The sequence below is a fragment of the Tyto alba genome, unplaced genomic scaffold (genome assembly GCF_018691265.1).
Source record: "Tyto alba isolate M040663 unplaced genomic scaffold, T.alba_DEE_v4.0 Super-Scaffold_3, whole genome shotgun sequence".
Lineage (NCBI taxonomy): Eukaryota > Metazoa > Chordata > Aves > Strigiformes > Tytonidae > Tyto > Tyto alba.
Window position 1 is genome coordinate 20,295,928 of NW_024881304.1, and position 17,657 is coordinate 20,313,584.

The 17,657-nt window shown below is 39.3% G+C and overlaps 1 protein-coding gene across 9 annotated transcripts in view; it reads left to right on the forward strand.

Annotated features, from left to right (window-relative positions):
* IFT122 (intraflagellar transport 122) overlaps positions 1–17,657 on the forward strand; it is a 36,703-nt gene that overhangs the window by 9,667 nt on the left and 9,379 nt on the right. For 8 of the 9 annotated variants that reach the window (XR_006165958.1, XR_006165959.1, XR_006165960.1 and 5 more), the window contains 12 exons: positions 411–548; positions 1,293–1,457; positions 2,319–2,516; positions 4,205–4,345; positions 6,035–6,088; positions 8,199–8,360; positions 10,750–10,916; positions 11,796–11,967; positions 13,063–13,165; positions 14,730–14,870; positions 15,867–15,964; positions 16,889–16,989. Coding sequence is in view for 5 of the 9 variants with exons in the window: in XM_042799573.1 (XP_042655507.1) it covers positions 411–548; positions 1,293–1,457; positions 2,319–2,516; positions 4,205–4,345; positions 6,035–6,088; positions 8,199–8,360; positions 10,750–10,916; positions 11,796–11,967; positions 13,063–13,165; positions 14,730–14,870; positions 15,867–15,964; positions 16,889–16,989 (1,640 nt within the window). In the remaining 4 variants the exon portion in view is untranslated. The remainder of the gene's footprint in view (positions 1–410; positions 549–1,292; positions 1,458–2,318; positions 2,517–4,204; positions 4,346–6,034; positions 6,089–8,198; positions 8,361–10,749; positions 10,917–11,795; positions 11,968–13,062; positions 13,166–14,729; positions 14,871–15,866; positions 15,965–16,888; positions 16,990–17,657) is intronic. The other variant, XM_042799575.1, reaches the window with a different exon arrangement.

Genomic DNA, 17,657 nt, shown 5'->3' on the forward strand with positions numbered 1-17,657 from the left:
GTTCAAACAGCTGGTAGGAAAAGACTATACTGTATAATCCCTTACAGTTTTTCCCCAGGGTGGCAATGTGTAGTGCTGGGGTAATGTGCAGCACCAACAGCTGTGGCATGCCACCCGTGGCTCTGGTTCAGTAAAACAGTCTGTAGTGAATGTGATAAATTAGACCATAACCAGGAGAACTTTGGGCTGAGGTGAACTACTAGAAAAAAAGGGGGGAGGTGTTTTTGGTGTTTTTTCATAGCATTGGAAAACCTTAAAGAATTTCCCCTGTTAAATTGTCTATTTGACTTTATAATTTTTACACATAAAAGTAGGCACACTTGCTAGTATAGGTATAAATATAGCACATCAAAGACACGGGGTTTTATCTTTACCTCCACACAGTATTTTCTATGTTATCATGTCTTTAGGAGAAAAGATTGCAGTGCCTCTCATTTAGTGGCATTAAAGAACGAGAATGGCTGATGGAATCTCTTATTCGTTATATTAAAGTAATTGGAGGACCCCCAGGAAGAGAAGGCCTCTTAGTTGGTCTAAAGAATGGTCAGGTAACACTTAATGTCTTGTATGTGTCTTCTCACTGCAGATAAAATTGGTTCTGTGCTCTTAGGGGGAGACCTTAGGAGCAGCATGCTCTTTTACAACCTAAAATTTTATTTGATAGTCTCATCTGGTGATTAAAAACTAATTACTTCTATTTCTCCCATTCTTTGGCTGTAAAATTCATGCAAGCATTTTAACTTTGTTTAAAGTCTGTAAGTTGTTAGGAACAACGGACAAAAATGGAGTTCTTGGTGAACTGAGAGAGTGTTTGTCTTTAGTGGGGGTTGGGGTATGTGTGTGACCACTTGTGAAGGTGTCGATGTTCTAGAGGTAAAACTGCTCTCTATTTCACAAGCCAGTTAGCAGCTGAAAATTTCAAACTGGAGCCCAGAGGTACTGATACAGAGAACAGGGATAGAGAGGAAGTTGAGATCCTTTGTCATCTGTATCTATATATTCCTGTAGTATTATAGTAATGTAATTGTTTAACTATTGGAGCATTAAAAAATCCAGGATGTATAGTAGATGATTTAATTGCATAGGCTTGCAACCTAGAGTATGTTGTGGAAACACGTCTTTTTAAGATATCTCAAACTGAAAGCATTTCCTTAATTTTAATGCAGTTTCTCTCTGAAAAAAAATAATGCAATTGCATGCTTTAAAAACAGCAGTAAAGTTTGTACCTGGCATGCTATTTCTGGTTTTAAGAACAAAAATGAACGGACTGTTTTGGTTTCGAATATTTCTAGATTCTGAAGATATTTGTCGATAATGTCTTTGCAATTGTCCTGTTGAAGCAATCCACGGCTGTGCGCTGCCTGGATATGAGCGCATCCCGAAACAAGCTGGCAGTGGTTGATGAAAACGATACTTGCCTGGTATATGACATTCATACCAAAGAGTTGTTGTTTCAGGTAAAATTCAAAGTTTGTTTGTTTGTTTTAAAAGTGGTGCAGGGGAGTGATCTGGAGCACAGAACATACCAACAGTGCTACTGTGTGGAAATTCATATAACTCATTTAAGCCATTAATCACATTTTATAGGATTTAACTGTGATCTCTTTCTCTATTGAAACTACCCTTTCGGAGATGGTAGACAAGGAATTAGAAGGCAGGAGATATGTATGTGAGCAACAGCTGAATAAAGAGCACTTAAACGTGTGACCTTTTCAGTTTAATTTAAAGCTGTGTCTTGGTTCCCTTTGAAGCATTAGAGTTAATAAGCATTTTGGCTTTATCGTTAGTATGAACAGAATTAAAACCTAAACTTCTTTGTTTGTTGTGTATTCTTAGACTATGAAATGAATAATGATCATTCTCTCTTCACTGACAGTTTAGCAGTCACTCTAAGGGTTCGCTCATTAATGTTTATGAAACATTTTCAGAGAATACTGGATAGAAAGTATGAAGTGCTACAAAGATAGGGTTTGTAACTTTCTTTTTGTAATGGGCAGAAAAATGATCAATTAAATGGCCTATCTAACAGTGTAGTATCATGGAATTTTATTTATGTTCTACAGTTTGATAGTATAAATCATTAGTAAGTACAATACAAAGGAAAGACCATTACAGCTGTTTATTAAAATGTACAATATGTCCCTGTAGATCTGTTTATGGAATATACTTGGCTTTAGAATGTTATTAATGTAAATAAGATGTGTGTGTGTACACACCCAGGCTATAATAGGTCAAACATTCTAGCTGAAGGATGCATATTTCTTAGGAAAGATGATGTGATTGCATCTGTTGTAATCATCAGTTATTTTGTTTGTTAGGAACCCAACGCTAATAGTGTGGCTTGGAATACGCAGTGTGAGGATATGCTTTGCTTTTCTGGCGGGGGTTACCTCAATATCAAAGCTAGTAACTTCCCTGTCCACCAGCAAAAACTTCAAGGCTTTGTTGTGGGTTACAACGGCTCCAAGATCTTCTGTCTTCATGTTTTTTCTATGTCAGCTGTTGAAGTTCCGCAGGTAATCCTTTAATCTCATTAAGTGTTGCTTTACATTTCATAAACATCAATGTTTAAGAAGTGAAGAAGCTTGTCTGAGATTTATTCATATTCCACTACACAAATGATTGCAGTTCAGTTTCTTCATCGTTATTTAAGTTATATTACATGATCTATTTTATTTTTATTTGGCATTAATTAAGCTAACTTCCTTTTTGCTGTTATTGTCGGTTTGAATTCTCCCCTTCTACTTGCAAATGCATGTAATCTAAAAGCAAAGATGAAGATATGGTCCAGGTGTTACCTCTTCCAGTATTTTTACTGTAGTATCTCTGTACCTTTTCTCAAGTCGTAATTTCATTTTTCTTATGAGTACATCAAATAATGTCTTATAGCTGTTCCGTCTAGATGTGTTTAGGCTATATTTAAGCTGTATATTTTAGTCTGAATGTGTAATACAGGGGTAGTCTTTAAATTTAGAGATTGCCTTATACAAAATGTTACTTCCTGCATCATGGGAAGCAACGGAAGAGTTTAAAACAGTCCCAAGAAGCAAAACAAAAAAAGGACAAGGAAAAAAAAAAATCTGACTTGCGCACCAAAGTGTGGGCAGGATTTGAAACTGAGAGTCAGTGAAGGTGGCAAAAGTGCCCTGTGTTTTTATTAATGATGGATGCCTGTGTTACAGACTCCCTCTGTTCCTGGAGGTGTTTGCTAATTAAATCCTTAATTAGGCTCTGGGTTGTGCGGTGTGGTTGACAGCCGTGAGATCCACCAGACCCAGTCTGGCTTTGGCACGCTGTAGGCACCAGTACGCCACTGAATTATTGTGGGGTATCCCAGAGGCAGCTTTTTCAAAGCCACAGTTCTGGAGGGAGGGAGTACCAAAAAGTAGACCATTTTCAGATAAATTAATAAAAATAACATAGAAATCAATCTGCTGTTGTGGTTGCAAACCTAGAGTTAAAGGTCATCTAGCTGCAGTGCTCCCTGTTCATTAGAGGGTTTGAGCCGTAGCTGCAGATCCCGAGCCTCAGTCTATCTGTGTCATCCCGCAGTTGACAGTTTCTCCCTCTAATTCCCTTTTAGGGCCCGTCCTTGAGGTCAGTGTCTCTTGGGCTTAATAGTCACAGTCTTGGTAAAACAGCTGCGTCATCAGGGTTGGCACAGAAGGGTTACTTCCTCATGATGCCTCTTCCTGTTGTGTCTGAATATTTCCAGGGATGCTTCACACTGAGCTTGCTTTTTGCCTTTGAGAACAAACTACCCCTTCCTTTGCTGTGTTTCCATAGTATTAAAAAAAAAACCAACAAAAAAAAAAAAAAAAAACACACAAAAAAAACCACACAAAAAAACAACAAACAAAACAACAAAAAAACCCCACAAAAAGTCTCATTGACTTATTGTACATAACATTTAGCATGTACTATGCTCAGAAGAATTCACACTTAACCGCTACTTAATATGCTAGGAACTGAAGATTTCAAGATGGATGAGTTTAGAATATAATTAACCTAGCTTGTCTAAAGATACAATAATAATCACCCCAGAATGTTTTTCTGTTGATTATACAAAAAACGTTTTTTTGTGGAGCTTGTAATGGTTGTGATTAGAATATATTATTTTTTTTTCCCAATGTATGTAGAGAATTTCACTGATATATCTCAGTATTATGCTTTCTAATACAAGTTTTTCAATGAAAATCCTCAGTCTGCACCCATGTATCAGTATCTGGAACGAAAAATGTTTAAAGAAGCCTATCAAATTGCATGTTTAGGAGTAACTGATACTGACTGGAAAGAACTAGCGATGGAAGCCTTAGAAGGGCTGGAGTTTGAAACTGCTAAAAAGGTAAAGCAGTTATCTACTCATAAAACAAACTTCCTGCTAATTATTTTTTTATATGTATAGTGTGTGTATGTATAATGTATGTTTTATGGCTGGAATTCAGAGTGGTGTTCTTGGGTTACTATCTTGCTTGTCTGTAGTGAATGCATGTTATTCCACATACCAAAGAAAACATCGGTTTGTTATATACTCAGGAAGTTGAGATGGGGTTTTGAACTGAAATCTAATTTATCTCTCTAGATAAATGCCATGTTCTAAACCCAATTGTTAAATGCAGAGAAAATGGTTTCTTTCATCATCTGGAAAATGCGTTGATGAATTTGAGGGAAATAGGACTGGAAAGTTGCTCAGTGGTGCTGCTGACCACCGGGTGGCAGCAAAGAATGCCTTAGCCATAAACTTCGTCTCCTTTCCCCCAAATATTTCATATAACCTCAGTTCAAATGTGGAGGTTTCATATTCTTTGTTATCTACACATTAATGTTCTTTGAAGGCAGTGGTGATGGGATGCCATCGTTTTAGTTGTTTTCTATCTGGAATGCCTTTTTTGGGGAGTGGTCTATAAATAGGCATATAACGAAGAACAGAGATTTCTCCGGCATAAAATACTTACGTATTTTCTTTCACCACCTTTTCTCAAATAAGAGAGGGTGAACTGAGTTCAGTGTCATGAATATTATATGAAAGACAAAACATTCTAAAAATATGCAGGGAATGGCCTGTAATGATAGGCATCTTTTAGTAACACATTTTTTTAAAAGGAAATTAAATGCTTTATTTTTTTTTTTTTCTTGAGTGAAGGCATCAGAATAATTCCAGTTTCATGGACAGCTTTATGCAAATATGTATTCTGAAAAAGAAGTTTTCAGTGCCTCCTTGGAATTTTAAAGTAGTGCCCTCTTAGAATTAGAGCGGATTAATTTGAACAAAAGCAGCTTCTTGACATTAAAGGCTCTCATAGTTCCTAGTCCGATCCGGTGTAAGCAGAATATTCTATGCCCTCTTAAGCATTAGTTTGGTTAGAAGTCTTGAATGTGTGGTGTAAAGAGTTAAATTTCTATTTTTTGATGCATGTCAAGAATAAGTGGTAAGCTGCTGTAACTCGCACGTGACTTTACCACTTGAGACTTTGGGTTGCACATTTATCTCCATTTGCAAAAGATATTACACTGTCTTGCAGTACTTTTATCATCTTCTTACTTCCTTTCCTCTCCCTGAGCTACTTCCATACTGCGTTTTCAGAATGGTAGAAAAACTATAAGCATATGCAGTATGCTTTGGCAATACAATCAGTTATACATTCTACCTTGTCATAGTTTCCTTACGCTTCCTTGTCTGTATCATGCCTCACATCCAAATGGAAAAGCTATAAAATAGCTGGAACAGAAGTATGTAATATTTTAAATGGCGTTTTATGTTTCCTGGGGGACTGGCATACACCTACTAGTCCCTGCCTTTGCTGTTTATTTTTGGTGATAAGCTGTTTGGATTGTACCCTTGTCTCCTTTACTGTAATGCCTCAGGGGCTGCAGTTGTTGTCAGAGCCCATCAGGTTAGGGACTACACAAACACAAACCCCAGCATATTTCTGTCTGTCCTGTTCACATGAAGACAGCTTGATTTGTCTATAACTATTTTTTTTTTCCTGGCTTTTCAAGTTAATTCCTTTAATTTGTTTTTTCTTTTCAATAGGCATTTACCAGGGTACGAGACCTTCGATATTTAGAATTGATCAGCAGCATAGAGGTAAGAGAGTGTTAAAGATAGTGTATTTTCTTACACTTAGTACTATACCAAAATCAGTACTTTGCATTTTGGAGCGACTTTTGTTTGGATAGTGCTTCTGACTTGGAGGTGTGTTTAGAGTGAAAAATCCTGATTAGCAAAGGTGATTCTTCAAATTCTAGTTATAGAACTGAAACTCCACGGAAATGAAGTGGGGGGTGTGGAACAACAAGAACTTCTGAAACTGTCTTCAGGAAAACTGGAAAAATGTTCAATATTTAATTAATAATTGGTAGAATACTACTGTGCTAACAGAGCTTGGTACAGAATACTTTATAAGCATGAGTTAATTAAGCCTCTCCTTACCCCCTGGAGGTAGGTAATTACTATTATCTCCTCCTCACAGAGCCAGAAACAGGCCCAGAGAAATAAAATGACAAACTCAAAGTCTCATGACACGTCTGTGACAACTGGAAATAGAATTTGGGATTCCTTACTTTCATACTGTGCTCTAATCACTAGTTCTTATTCTGTTCACACTCTTTGATAGAATTTCACCAGACAATAACTATCTGTGATGAGCACATTAAAAGACACGGTCTAACCCTTGTCCTTCTACAAAGACCACGTGATAATGCTTAGTTTAAAGTTCTGGATGCATGGCATAAAGGGGATTCCTCTTTCTCATGCTAATCAGATTTACACCTTCTCTGAAAGAATACACTCCTCGCCTCCCATTTCTGTGGAGCTGTCCTGGTTCTCTCAAAACACCAGTTGGTTGCAGTTAGCTTTTCTTGGTGTCTGACATGGGACAAAGTTCTGCATTAGCAGCCCCTCCTCCTTTTTTTTTTTTTTTTTTTTTTTTTTTCATTTCAAGGGTAGGTCGGTAGATGAGAGCATTCTCTCACCACTGATAACTTTTCTTTTCCACATATGTTTTTCCAGATCTGTGTCTACTGAGGATATTCTGGAATTGTCATGTTATGTTCTGTTTAATGAGGAAGATTTCCTTTGTAAATAGGCATCAACTTACTTTCAGACTTCTTGAAAATCTTCCTTCTGAAGTGAGAGTCCTGCATCATTGCTTACTCTCGCTTGTGGTGTACCAGATGCCTTTTAAGGCTTGTAAGGGTGTCGCTAAGCAGACATGTTCCATTAATATGATGGTTTTCTCTCAGTAATAACACTTTTTTTTCCCTAATTGATGACAGCAGGAAACATAACTGCCAGATCTCTGTATCTGGAAGATTCTGTGAAGTCCTTAAAAAAAAAAAATGGTGTAGCAATTCCTCTGATTATTCCTTTAACCAGACGTTTAAAGGGGACTTTCAACGCCGGTCGGGTGTCCGCCTGGCCAGTAAGTGTGTCCAGAAGTGATGGCCGGGTCACCTTTGGCAGGGGGCAGTTGAACTCGTGCGCCGGCGGAATGCTTTCCCGCGCTGGCGCAGCGTAGATCCACTTGGCACCGGCACGTTCCCGCCCGAACGGCGGTAGCGGTCCGGCCCGAAGCGGGGCAGTGCCGTGTCTCCGAGGCCCGGGGTGAAGCCTGCAGGTTAAGGCAGGGGCGAGCGGGCCCCCTGGGCCCCTGGGCCTGGCCGGCGCGGCCCGCCCGGGGCCCGCGCAGCGGCGGCCTAGCGAACTCTTGGAGCCCGCTGATGGCGAGCGGTCGCTTTCGTGTCTGTCATCCCAGCCGCACATACTGCTAATCTAGACAAATTATATGCTAGTGAGCTGCTACGGAAGAAAACAAGGAGCCCGTCAGATGCCGTTTTTAAAATAGCTTAGCATAATGATAGCATGTGCTCGTTTTCCTGGGTGAAATCAAGAGAAGTGATTTTTCATCACTTTCGTTTGTATAGTGACATTTAATTTTACTTTTCCTAATTTTAATTAAGAAGGGATTTAATCTTTTAATTATAAATTCACCAGAAATGTAGGAGAGGCATAATTAGGATGTTCTGTTAGAGGTTCTTACCAACAGTTAAAATGTAAGCCTGAAAATCAAATTCTTCAATGGCTACTTCTCACCTAGGTCCTGACCATCTAGAATATTTTCTACATCTCTTCTTTTTTTTTTTTTCCTTTTTTTTTTTTTTTCTTTTTTTTTTTTTTTTTCCTTTTCCTCTCCCAGGAGCGGAAGAAGCATGGAGAGAACAACAATGAACTGTTCCTAGCAGATGTTTATGCCTACCAGGGAAAATTCCATGAGGCAGCAAAGTTGTACAAAAAGAGCGGACGTGAAAACTTAGCTCTCGATATGTACTCTGATTTACGCATGTTTGACTATGCAAAGGTAATAGTATAAAGTGTATAACACACTAACCTAGTATATTTTTGTTTACTGGAGAATTTTCTTCTAGAGATTCAATATGGCTTGGCTTTTTTTTTTTTTAATCTGTTTCTATGTAGAATTAAATTGATTATGGTTTTTAAAAGTGATGTTTTTATACGGTGATAAGAAAGCATTACTTGGCTTTTTAAGTCTTCGATGGTGTTTTCTTATCAAAATCCCTGAGAAAGCACACACTGTTTAGTCTCATTCATCACTCATCAGAGCCTTATTCAGCCCAATACAGGACAAAGGCTTTACCATGACATGCATATAAACCATTTTAGCATACATTCCACAAACTGTGGTACAGAGAGATCTTTTTCTTCCAAGCGCTTAATATAAATACTTTGGGGCTTTGCTGATGTAAGTCTGACTTCCACTATTTTTGGCTGATGAGGCTTTGTTAGCTTCAGTGTTTTGGCTCCTCTTGAACATAAATGTAATTCATAGATGAAAATTTTCCCATAAGTCTGCATAAGACTCTTTTAATTCTTGGCTGTAGTCATGTCTATATTTAACTAGCAGAGAGCAAAACATCTTGTCTGCTATCCTTGAGTGTAACTCTGTGCAGAGGAAATTAAAGGTACTTCACAGCATTTGAAGGAAGCTTCTTGTGCAGGGAGTGCACAATACATGGAAGACTATGTAACCCCCCCCTTGTTTGCCAGTTGTTTTCCAATGAGAGATTTGAGGGGAGGGTGTGTGTTTGTGCTGGGTTTCGTTGTTGTTTTAATGCTGCCAGAACTATGCAAAGGGACCCTTACAGAATCTGATTGCTTGGGCTTGACTTTGCTTAACTCTGGCTGGTGAGTCCAGACTGGTGGCAGAGGTCAGGAAGCCCTTTGATATCTGGTCGTAGGCTTGTTATCGCTGTTCCAGATCACAGATTACGGAGAACTCACAAAAAACTCTTTATACTGTAAGAAGCTGAGCTTTTGATTTTTGACTTATTTTGGTGACCTAAGCTGGAAAACAAATTGTGTCAAAGATACTGTTCAACTTGTTTCTTTGCTTCAGTTTTTCATATTTAAAGATTATCATGACATCTTTATAGTTATTTGCTTGAATCAGGCAGGACTGTGTTGCAGTAGGTAATGCTAAAGCAAAATCCTATGTGGAGCTCATTTAAGAGCTGACATCGAGATGGGGTATGGTTTTGGTACCTGTTGACGGGGTACACCAGGGAAACTGGTGAATTGTGGTAGTGGAACAGATCTGTTGTGTGGGGGGTTTTCACTTGTTTGTTGTGTTGTTTTGGGTTTTTAAAACCTGAATCAGAATTTACCAGAAACACAGAGGATAAGGTAATTTTCCACACTCTTCTTACCCTTCTATTCCTCCTCTGTTCTAATATTTCATGTGCTAGAAGCTGTTCTAATGGACAGTAGCCTGTTCTGTTAACAGGCAAAATTGCCCTTAACTGATCTTCTGGTGTTGAAGTACTTCCTTTTTTTCTTTTTTTTTTGACTCCCCCTTGGCACATGACGTCAACAGATGTGAACCGTATAGTGCCAGGGCTTTGGTATTGGCAGAAGCAGCTGAACAAACTATCAGAAATATTTCCAAACTGGTCATCATCCCAGCATCCAGGCTTGGTGTTTGCATTCCTTGCAGAAGTCCAACCAGTAGTTCAGAGTCACTCTCACTTTTGAGCAGCTGTCATTCTGTCCTTGTAAAAGAACTTCTTTGATATATTGTAATGTAATTATCAAGTGTCTTTGCAGAAAACAAAATTTCAGCCTTTAATTGATTTGCAGCTGGACATCCTGATGCTAGCATATGATTAAGTGGGTTGGGTATACTATTGTTAACTAAGCATGGGGTGAAGCTGAGTCATCTTTGAGAATGAAACCATACCTTCTGGGCTTGCAAAAGAAAGGTTCAAACTTGGAATTGTTACATTACATTTTTTGAGATTAGTAGTATTTTGTTTTGGAAAGGCACGTTCCTGAAAAGCATGCAGAAATCATAATTTGTATCCGCTGAAACAGGATCTCCAGAGAGCAAGCTTTCCAAGAAATCAAGTGGGGACCTATCTATAACCTAAGAGGCATCTGTACCATCCTTCTCCTGGCCCTCCCAGAATCTCCCACTTTTTTTTTTATTTTTTTTTTCCTTTTAATTGAAAACTATCTAATTGGGAGACTTTCTATTGTTTCCTACCAGACATTGGGCCTTGATGATTAGTTGCTGAAGGCTGGATCAGTTCATGTTGCTCCATATGCAGTATTTCTTTTCTTAGGAGGCGTAATGATATTCATTAAAAAAGTCTTTATGTATTTTGGAAATTGGACTGTAACAATGTTTGTGACCAGAGGGTAACGCAGACTTTTGTATTGCACTATTTCAGGATTTTCTGGGATCTGGAGACCCCAAAGACACAAAGATGCTAATAAAAAAACAAGCAGATTGGGCCAAGAATATCAATGAACCACAAGCAGCAGTGGAGATGTACCTCTCTGCGGGCGAGCACATGAAGGCCATAGAAATCAGTGGTGACCATGGCTGGGTTGATATGTAGGTTTTAGTTCCACCTCAGAGATAATATTTAGTAAAAACTCAAATAGTTGTTGCAGATTCTGTATAAATTTAAAATAAGGCAAATCTTGTTTATATCAAATAGAGTATTTGAAACACAGCTACAATTAAAAATTTTTTAAGTTACATATGTTTAGAAAGTAGGGACATAAATATGTTGTGAAAACAAATGAGTTACAACAGTAAAGAGTATGAATGGGTTCATCTGTAGTATGAGACTGTCTTCTAAAATATGCATGCCTTAAGCTTTTCAGAGTAGTCATCGCAGCAGTGCTTGTATGATAGCCTATTTCTGTTTTGAGCTGTTAAGGATAATCATCTAGTGGGTAGAGAAGACAACTGGAGCACAGAATCCCAAGAAATTCTGGGGCAGCTACTGTCACTGGTCAAATTCTCCTTGATTAGCAATAGCTGACACTTTGGGTTGCTTGCTGAGTTGTTGTAAGGTCTCAGACAGGTCACTCAGCTTTCCCTTGCCTCAGTTTTGCTGTGTGGCACAGCGGGTAATGTTTAGTCAGGAGTCTTGTTCAGGTCAGGGTCGAGGAAGTGTGTCTCATGTCATTTAGTCATGTAGGACCGACTCTCTCCCTCCGTCTTCACGATCGTGCAGAGTCTGCGATACGGAGCTACGCGTATGAGTAAAGATTGAAGGAACAGGTTTCAAGTTTGTAAAAGGAAAAAAAAAAAGATTTTGGAACGTTTACTGAAAACTGTTTAAATGGTATTGCACGGTAATACTATTATGATATTTTAATAAATAATGACTGATTAAAGGTGAAGTTATTACAATAATTAAACAAAAGGCAAACCCCAACAAGGCAGAACCTGAAACATCTGGCTTCTTTTTACTGGGTCTAGGTTAATTGAAATTGCTCGAAAACTGGATAAAGCCGAGCGTGAGCCTTTGGCAAAATGTGCCTTCTATTTTAAGAAACTCGATAACCCTGGCTACGCAGCAGAAACCTACATGAAGGTTGGTGACCTGAAAGCATTGGTCCATCTCCACGTGGAGACTCATCGCTGGGAAGAAGTAAGCATGCCCTTGATTTCTGTGTTTCAAACCACTACTTCTTACTGTCTCCGGTTGCAAGAGAGGGAGACAGATGTCTGGCTCCCCCACCCCTGAAGCGAGGGGAGAGGCAGGCAGGGCGGGAGGCTTCTGTAGAATGGGATTCAGAATACTTCAGTTAGCTTTGTGTGCTCCGTGTTTGTTTGGTCGTGGCTTTGGTCTTGTTTTTCTTTTTTCTGCTTTTTAGTTTCCTGGCTGCATATTTCTTGGTCTCACTTCTGAGCACCTTTTTTTGCTTGTTGTGTTATAGTTGCCCACTTCCTGTAGTAATCCATGGGATGCTGCTAGTCACAAAGAGTAAATAGTAATTATATCATGGGAAATTCTGGTTTTAACTGTATTATTTATAATTTGGACACACCTGAGTGAGAATACCATACACATGATTTAGATCTGGTGAATGTGCACTGTGTTAGTGTGGACTCCACTTTATAACCGGATTTATGCTTTTGATTAGGTAAATTTCTGACTTTACTGGGGTTTTTCCTTAAAAACATGGGTCTGCCAGTACCAGCCACTTCACAGTTAAGATCTTGTTTCTTCACATTAAGTTTTTGATAGGTGTAGTTTCTTAAGGAAATGTTTTCAAAGTGCTGCTGGAATTGACAAACCCCCTCTCCTAATTATATGGAGGCTTTGGAAAATTTTAGACTTAGTCCTTTATTGACTAGCTAGCAAGTTTAGAAAGTGAATCTAAACTGATTTTATAGTGTTACTTCAGTTTCTTTAGGAGATATATTCAGTAAAAATAAAAATATTTTTGTCTCTTGATGTGAAATCTACTAAATTTCCTGGATAATCACTTTCAAGATTCCCTGATTCAATAACCAGACTGTTACTATGCATAGCTTCTTTTCTTTTGTTGTTGATTGCTTTTTATTTTAAAACACATTAGTTTCATACTGGAGAAAATATGGATTACACTCCTTGTTCTGTGTATGTATTTTTGTTGTGAATTTACTTAGAGCTAAGGGATTGATCCCATGGAATATTCTAAACCTTTTAACTGTTTAAACCATGCAGTATTCTAAAAATGAATTTTGTTACTTACCTCAGGCATTTGCTTTGAGTGAAAAGCATCCTGAATTCAAAGATGATGTCTATGTCCCTTATGCTCAGTGGCTGGCAGAGAATGATAGATTTGAAGAAGCCCAAAAAGGTAAGAATGCTGCTGACAGATCACTGGTCACTCGAAATTCATTCCATACTTTTCCAATACAGAATACAGTCTCTGCCCTGCAGAGTTTCTTATCAGTGGAATTCAAAACCAAATAGAATCTGTGTTCTCATGCCGGTCTTGAAGTGGCTGGAGGTCTCCTTAAAGAAAATGTGATGGATTTATCAAAAGTGATGGCATCTAAATACAGGTCCAGATTATCCATCTCATGGTGTATCTGAGTGTGGCACGTGGCACCAGTATTTGGCATATAAGCTGAACTGTCTTTATTAATATTTTTATCACAACAGAATTCAAAATATGGCAGCCACCTCACAAACCTGAGTAGAAAGCATAGTTTTTCCTTATGTCTAAGTAATGCTGGGCTTGTACAAGTAACATTTTCCTTTTTCTTTAAGAATTTTCATGTAATTTAAAGGTAATTTTATAAGCCTCACAAAAGAGAACTGTCAACCTTCAATCATGTGGACAGGCTTCAAAATTTAATTCATCAACTGTTCCAGGGACAAGGAGATGTTGAAGCAAGCTCCATGTGGAGCCAGCCCGTTTGTAGTAGAGTTATTTTTCTCGGGTGCAGCTCCATGTGACTGTTGCATCTGCTGTTCCCAGAGCCAGCTCGGAGCTAAGTGTGTAACTGGATTTGCTTATACGGGCCAAGCTAGTGAACACACCAGACATGATCTGCCTCCACACAAAACTAGTTTGTGCGTCTCAGCACAAAACCTTTGAGCACCTGGTTTTAGGGCAGTTTGGTAGGTTTGCATAGAACTCTCTGAATAGAGGTATATTGTTCCAGTTTGTTCCGCACAGCTCTGTGCTGCTGTGGTTTAACAAAAGTAAATGCCCCAGATTTGGGTGAGTGAGAGGTCACTGTGTAGCTGTGTGAGAATTTGGTTATATCTGGGCTAGCTGAAGCCAGGAGGCAGCTGTGCTGTGGGCCTGGGTTTCTTGGGGGTTGGTTCCCCCCATCCCCATTACACTATACGAAAACTGTGTTTGCCAAATGCATGTTTACCAAGTGAAAATTCAGGATCTTATTTTATATACTGGCTTCTGAGCATCAAGTAAAGAAATGCTGTTAATAAATGACAGAGAAATGTAGTAAATGCTGTACTCTCTCAAAATACTCAGCATTACAAACCAGTGCACTAACTTCAAACACTAATTTGTTGTAGTTTTGAATGAAGTTGTGATTTGCAGTGTTTAGAGATTGCTATTATTTGTATAGAGATCTAATCATCATAGCACTTTTGCTCTTTTCTGTATTAAAAAAAAAAAAACAAACCCACAAGCATTGTACAAAATCTGTGAGCTCAAGAGCCGCGAAGACAGCGCAGAAGCCACAAAATGCCTACAGATGCTTCTCATGTTCCATTAGTGTTGCTGCTTTCAAGGAGAAAAATACCACTGTATAATCCTTTTTATCCTGCCCTGGATAGACTATTTGATATTGGCTGAATAGACTGCTCTTAATTTAAAAACATTAATTTCAGTTAATTGATATAATTGCACTGTAAAATCCTCTTTGTTTTGTCCCTCTTTATAGCATTTCACAAGGCTGGCAGGCAGAGTGAAGCTGTAAGAGTGCTGGAGCAGCTAACGCACAATGCTGTGGTTGAAAGCCGATTTAACGATGCAGCCTATTATTATTGGATGCTTTCCATGCAGTGCTTAGACATAGCCCAAGGTAAGTAACTGAAAGGAAGTTGATGTCTGTTACCTTCTTGTGTATGTAGACAATTACTGAATTGTGATAGCATTGCTGCAGCTACTTCACTGCTGTGTGGCTTTGGTTTTTTGTTGTTTTGTTTTCTTAATGCTGGGCGTAACTCTGGCTTGTGCTATTTTTGTAGTCCCCTTGGTTTTCCCATGTGCTTATTTAAAACTAATCAGCAAACCGGCAACATCAGCGTGCGTAGGCCTCCTTTTGAAATCTGACTGGAATCAAAATTGTGTCTCCTGGGACCGTGTATCCTCATGTACCTTCCTACAACACACTTTAACTGGAGAAGTGATTGGAGGGTTAAAGTGCTAGTAAATAAAAGATGACTGTGGTGTATAAGATACATCTAGTATTTGAACAGGGATTGGGGAGGTACTTAACAAATTATTTCTGCCAACAGAAATAAAACGGATTGCTCATTAGCTACCATCTTGTCTTCTGAACATATTTCAATGGGAGAGAGGTGGAGCCAGTAGTTAATCGGTGTAATTTAGTAATAATGAGTACAAAAGACTGATAATAGTTCCTTTTTCCTGGTGCCATTAGTACCTTTTTTGGTTTTTTAGAGAGATGCAAACTTTTCCAATTGGCTTAGTAGTGTATTTAATATTTATGAAGAAAATGGTTCAGAGCTCATTTTACTTGCAAACATAGATGAGGTTTCCAGTGATGCACACCTACAATTTTCTACCTGTAACTAAGCTACAGCCTCCAGCTATGTTAAAACCATTGCCTCAACTGTTTTGTGTTTCACCATGCTTCATTTAGGGCAGAAATTTGCTCAGAAAAATGGCAAGTCTGTATAATGTGTGGTTTGCACAGGTACGGGGAACACACTTGAACTGGTACGTACCTCTTTTAGAGGTGCTGGAGCTAAAATCAGAACATGCTGCTTTTCTACCAACAGAGTCTCATAGACCCATCTTGGAGACTTAACGCTAGTGCCTTTGCCTCCCACAGAGAATGAACAACAGAAGACTGAAATGTTGCAGAAGTTTCATCACTTCCAGCATTTGGCAGAAGTTTACCATGTCTATCACTCGATTCAAAGATACACTGTAAGATACTTTAGAAGTTGTGTGTTTATGCTTCCTGAGCATTTTTCTTTAGGGAGTCCAGAAATAACTAGGAATAATTAATGACTCTTCAGGCAATTAAATATTGAGGGTAAATTAGTGATACTGTATAGTGGCTTGCTTTCTTTCTTTTACTGTATTATACAGCCTTCTGTTGTTCTGTATAAGAACTTCTGTTGTCTCGGTCCCTAAGAACTGCAGTGCAGTTTTAGCAGATCTGTGCTTGTCCCGGTGTGGGTAGAAGACGTGCCCATGACTGACTGCCACCCCCAGCCCTTTTTTGCTAGTTACAGCGGTTTGGTTCCACAGTGACCCGAGCCTCTGGTCCTACACAGGCTACGGTCAGCTCTTCCTTTAATCACAGGAAGAGAAGATTGAGCAGAAGAAGGCACCCCAGCTTAGGGATTCCTCCAACGTGGTACATGTATCAGTAGTAATGTGTGTAAACTACTCCAAAATGATAAGCAGACGTGAGTGAAGGGCTCCTGTTCCTTCCAGCACTTGCAGTAATGTTGCGCCGCTGCTGGTGAAAACATCTTTTGTAAAACATTTGGGAACCCTTGATCCGTGCCCTTGCCCAAAGGACGACTCTGTGCTGTGGGGGCCTTTGCTGGTCAGACCACTTCAGACCGTACCGTGGTGGAGACCCTACACAACTGCTGGCCAGCCTGCCCTCGTTTTTAAATAGCCTGTTGAAGATTCTGTTCTCTCTTTTTCTGCCTGTAGCCAGCATGAGCTTTGGTGATAAAGACATGCAAAATCCACTTGCTATATTCTGTCAGCACCTCTTTTTGCAGCTGTATGAAAGAAACACAGTACTTGAGATGCCTAGTGCTGAGATGCTTAGTGATAGGAGTTGTTGGTTTTCCAGCTTAGAAATATGTGTCTGTATTTTTAATACTGCAGGAGGAGCCTTTCAGTTTCCACTTGCCTGAAACCCTCTTCAATATTTCCAGGTTTCTACTTCACAGCTTAACAAAGGAGACTCCTTTGGGGATCTCAAAAGTGTATCCTTCCAATACAGTACAATGTCTAGAAGTTATCTTGTGAGATACATGAAAGGAATAATTGATGTTGATCCACAATGCAGAAATCTCCCGCAGGGTATCTTCAGTTTCAGCTGTTGGTTATAGTTAATGGAAACTGACTTTTGTCCCTAAGGAAATAATCAGCATCTTCAAACCATTATGTGTTTAACTGTGCTAGCTTTTTTTTTTTTTTTTTAATAGTTTTGGAGAGCTGTACGAATGAACTAACACGTTATTCTCAAAACCACGCACCCCGTCTGGTGCATCACCTTTGTCAGAGAAGCAAGTTGTAGGACCCCAGTCGCTGCAACAGGCTGTTGGCTCTGAATCTTGACAGTGTTGATGCAAGGAGACTGAACTGAGGCAGGAGGAGGGACCCAGGAGCCTTCGCCTCGCATGAGGCTGCTGTGGCTGTGTCGGGTCTGTCAGGCTAACGTTTGCACAGCTTTGCTGGTGCATATTGCATCTTTGGAGAGTACTCCGCCGGCGCTCGGTGGGAACCCTGTGGAAGTGCACCTGCCTGCAAAAGATAACAAGAGGGGTCGCTGGATGCCACAGGGAGGCCGGGTTTTCTTGTTTTCACTTCATTTCTGGCTTTAGATGGGATGTTAGCTTTCCTTTTCATATCACTTCGAAATGTATAATCT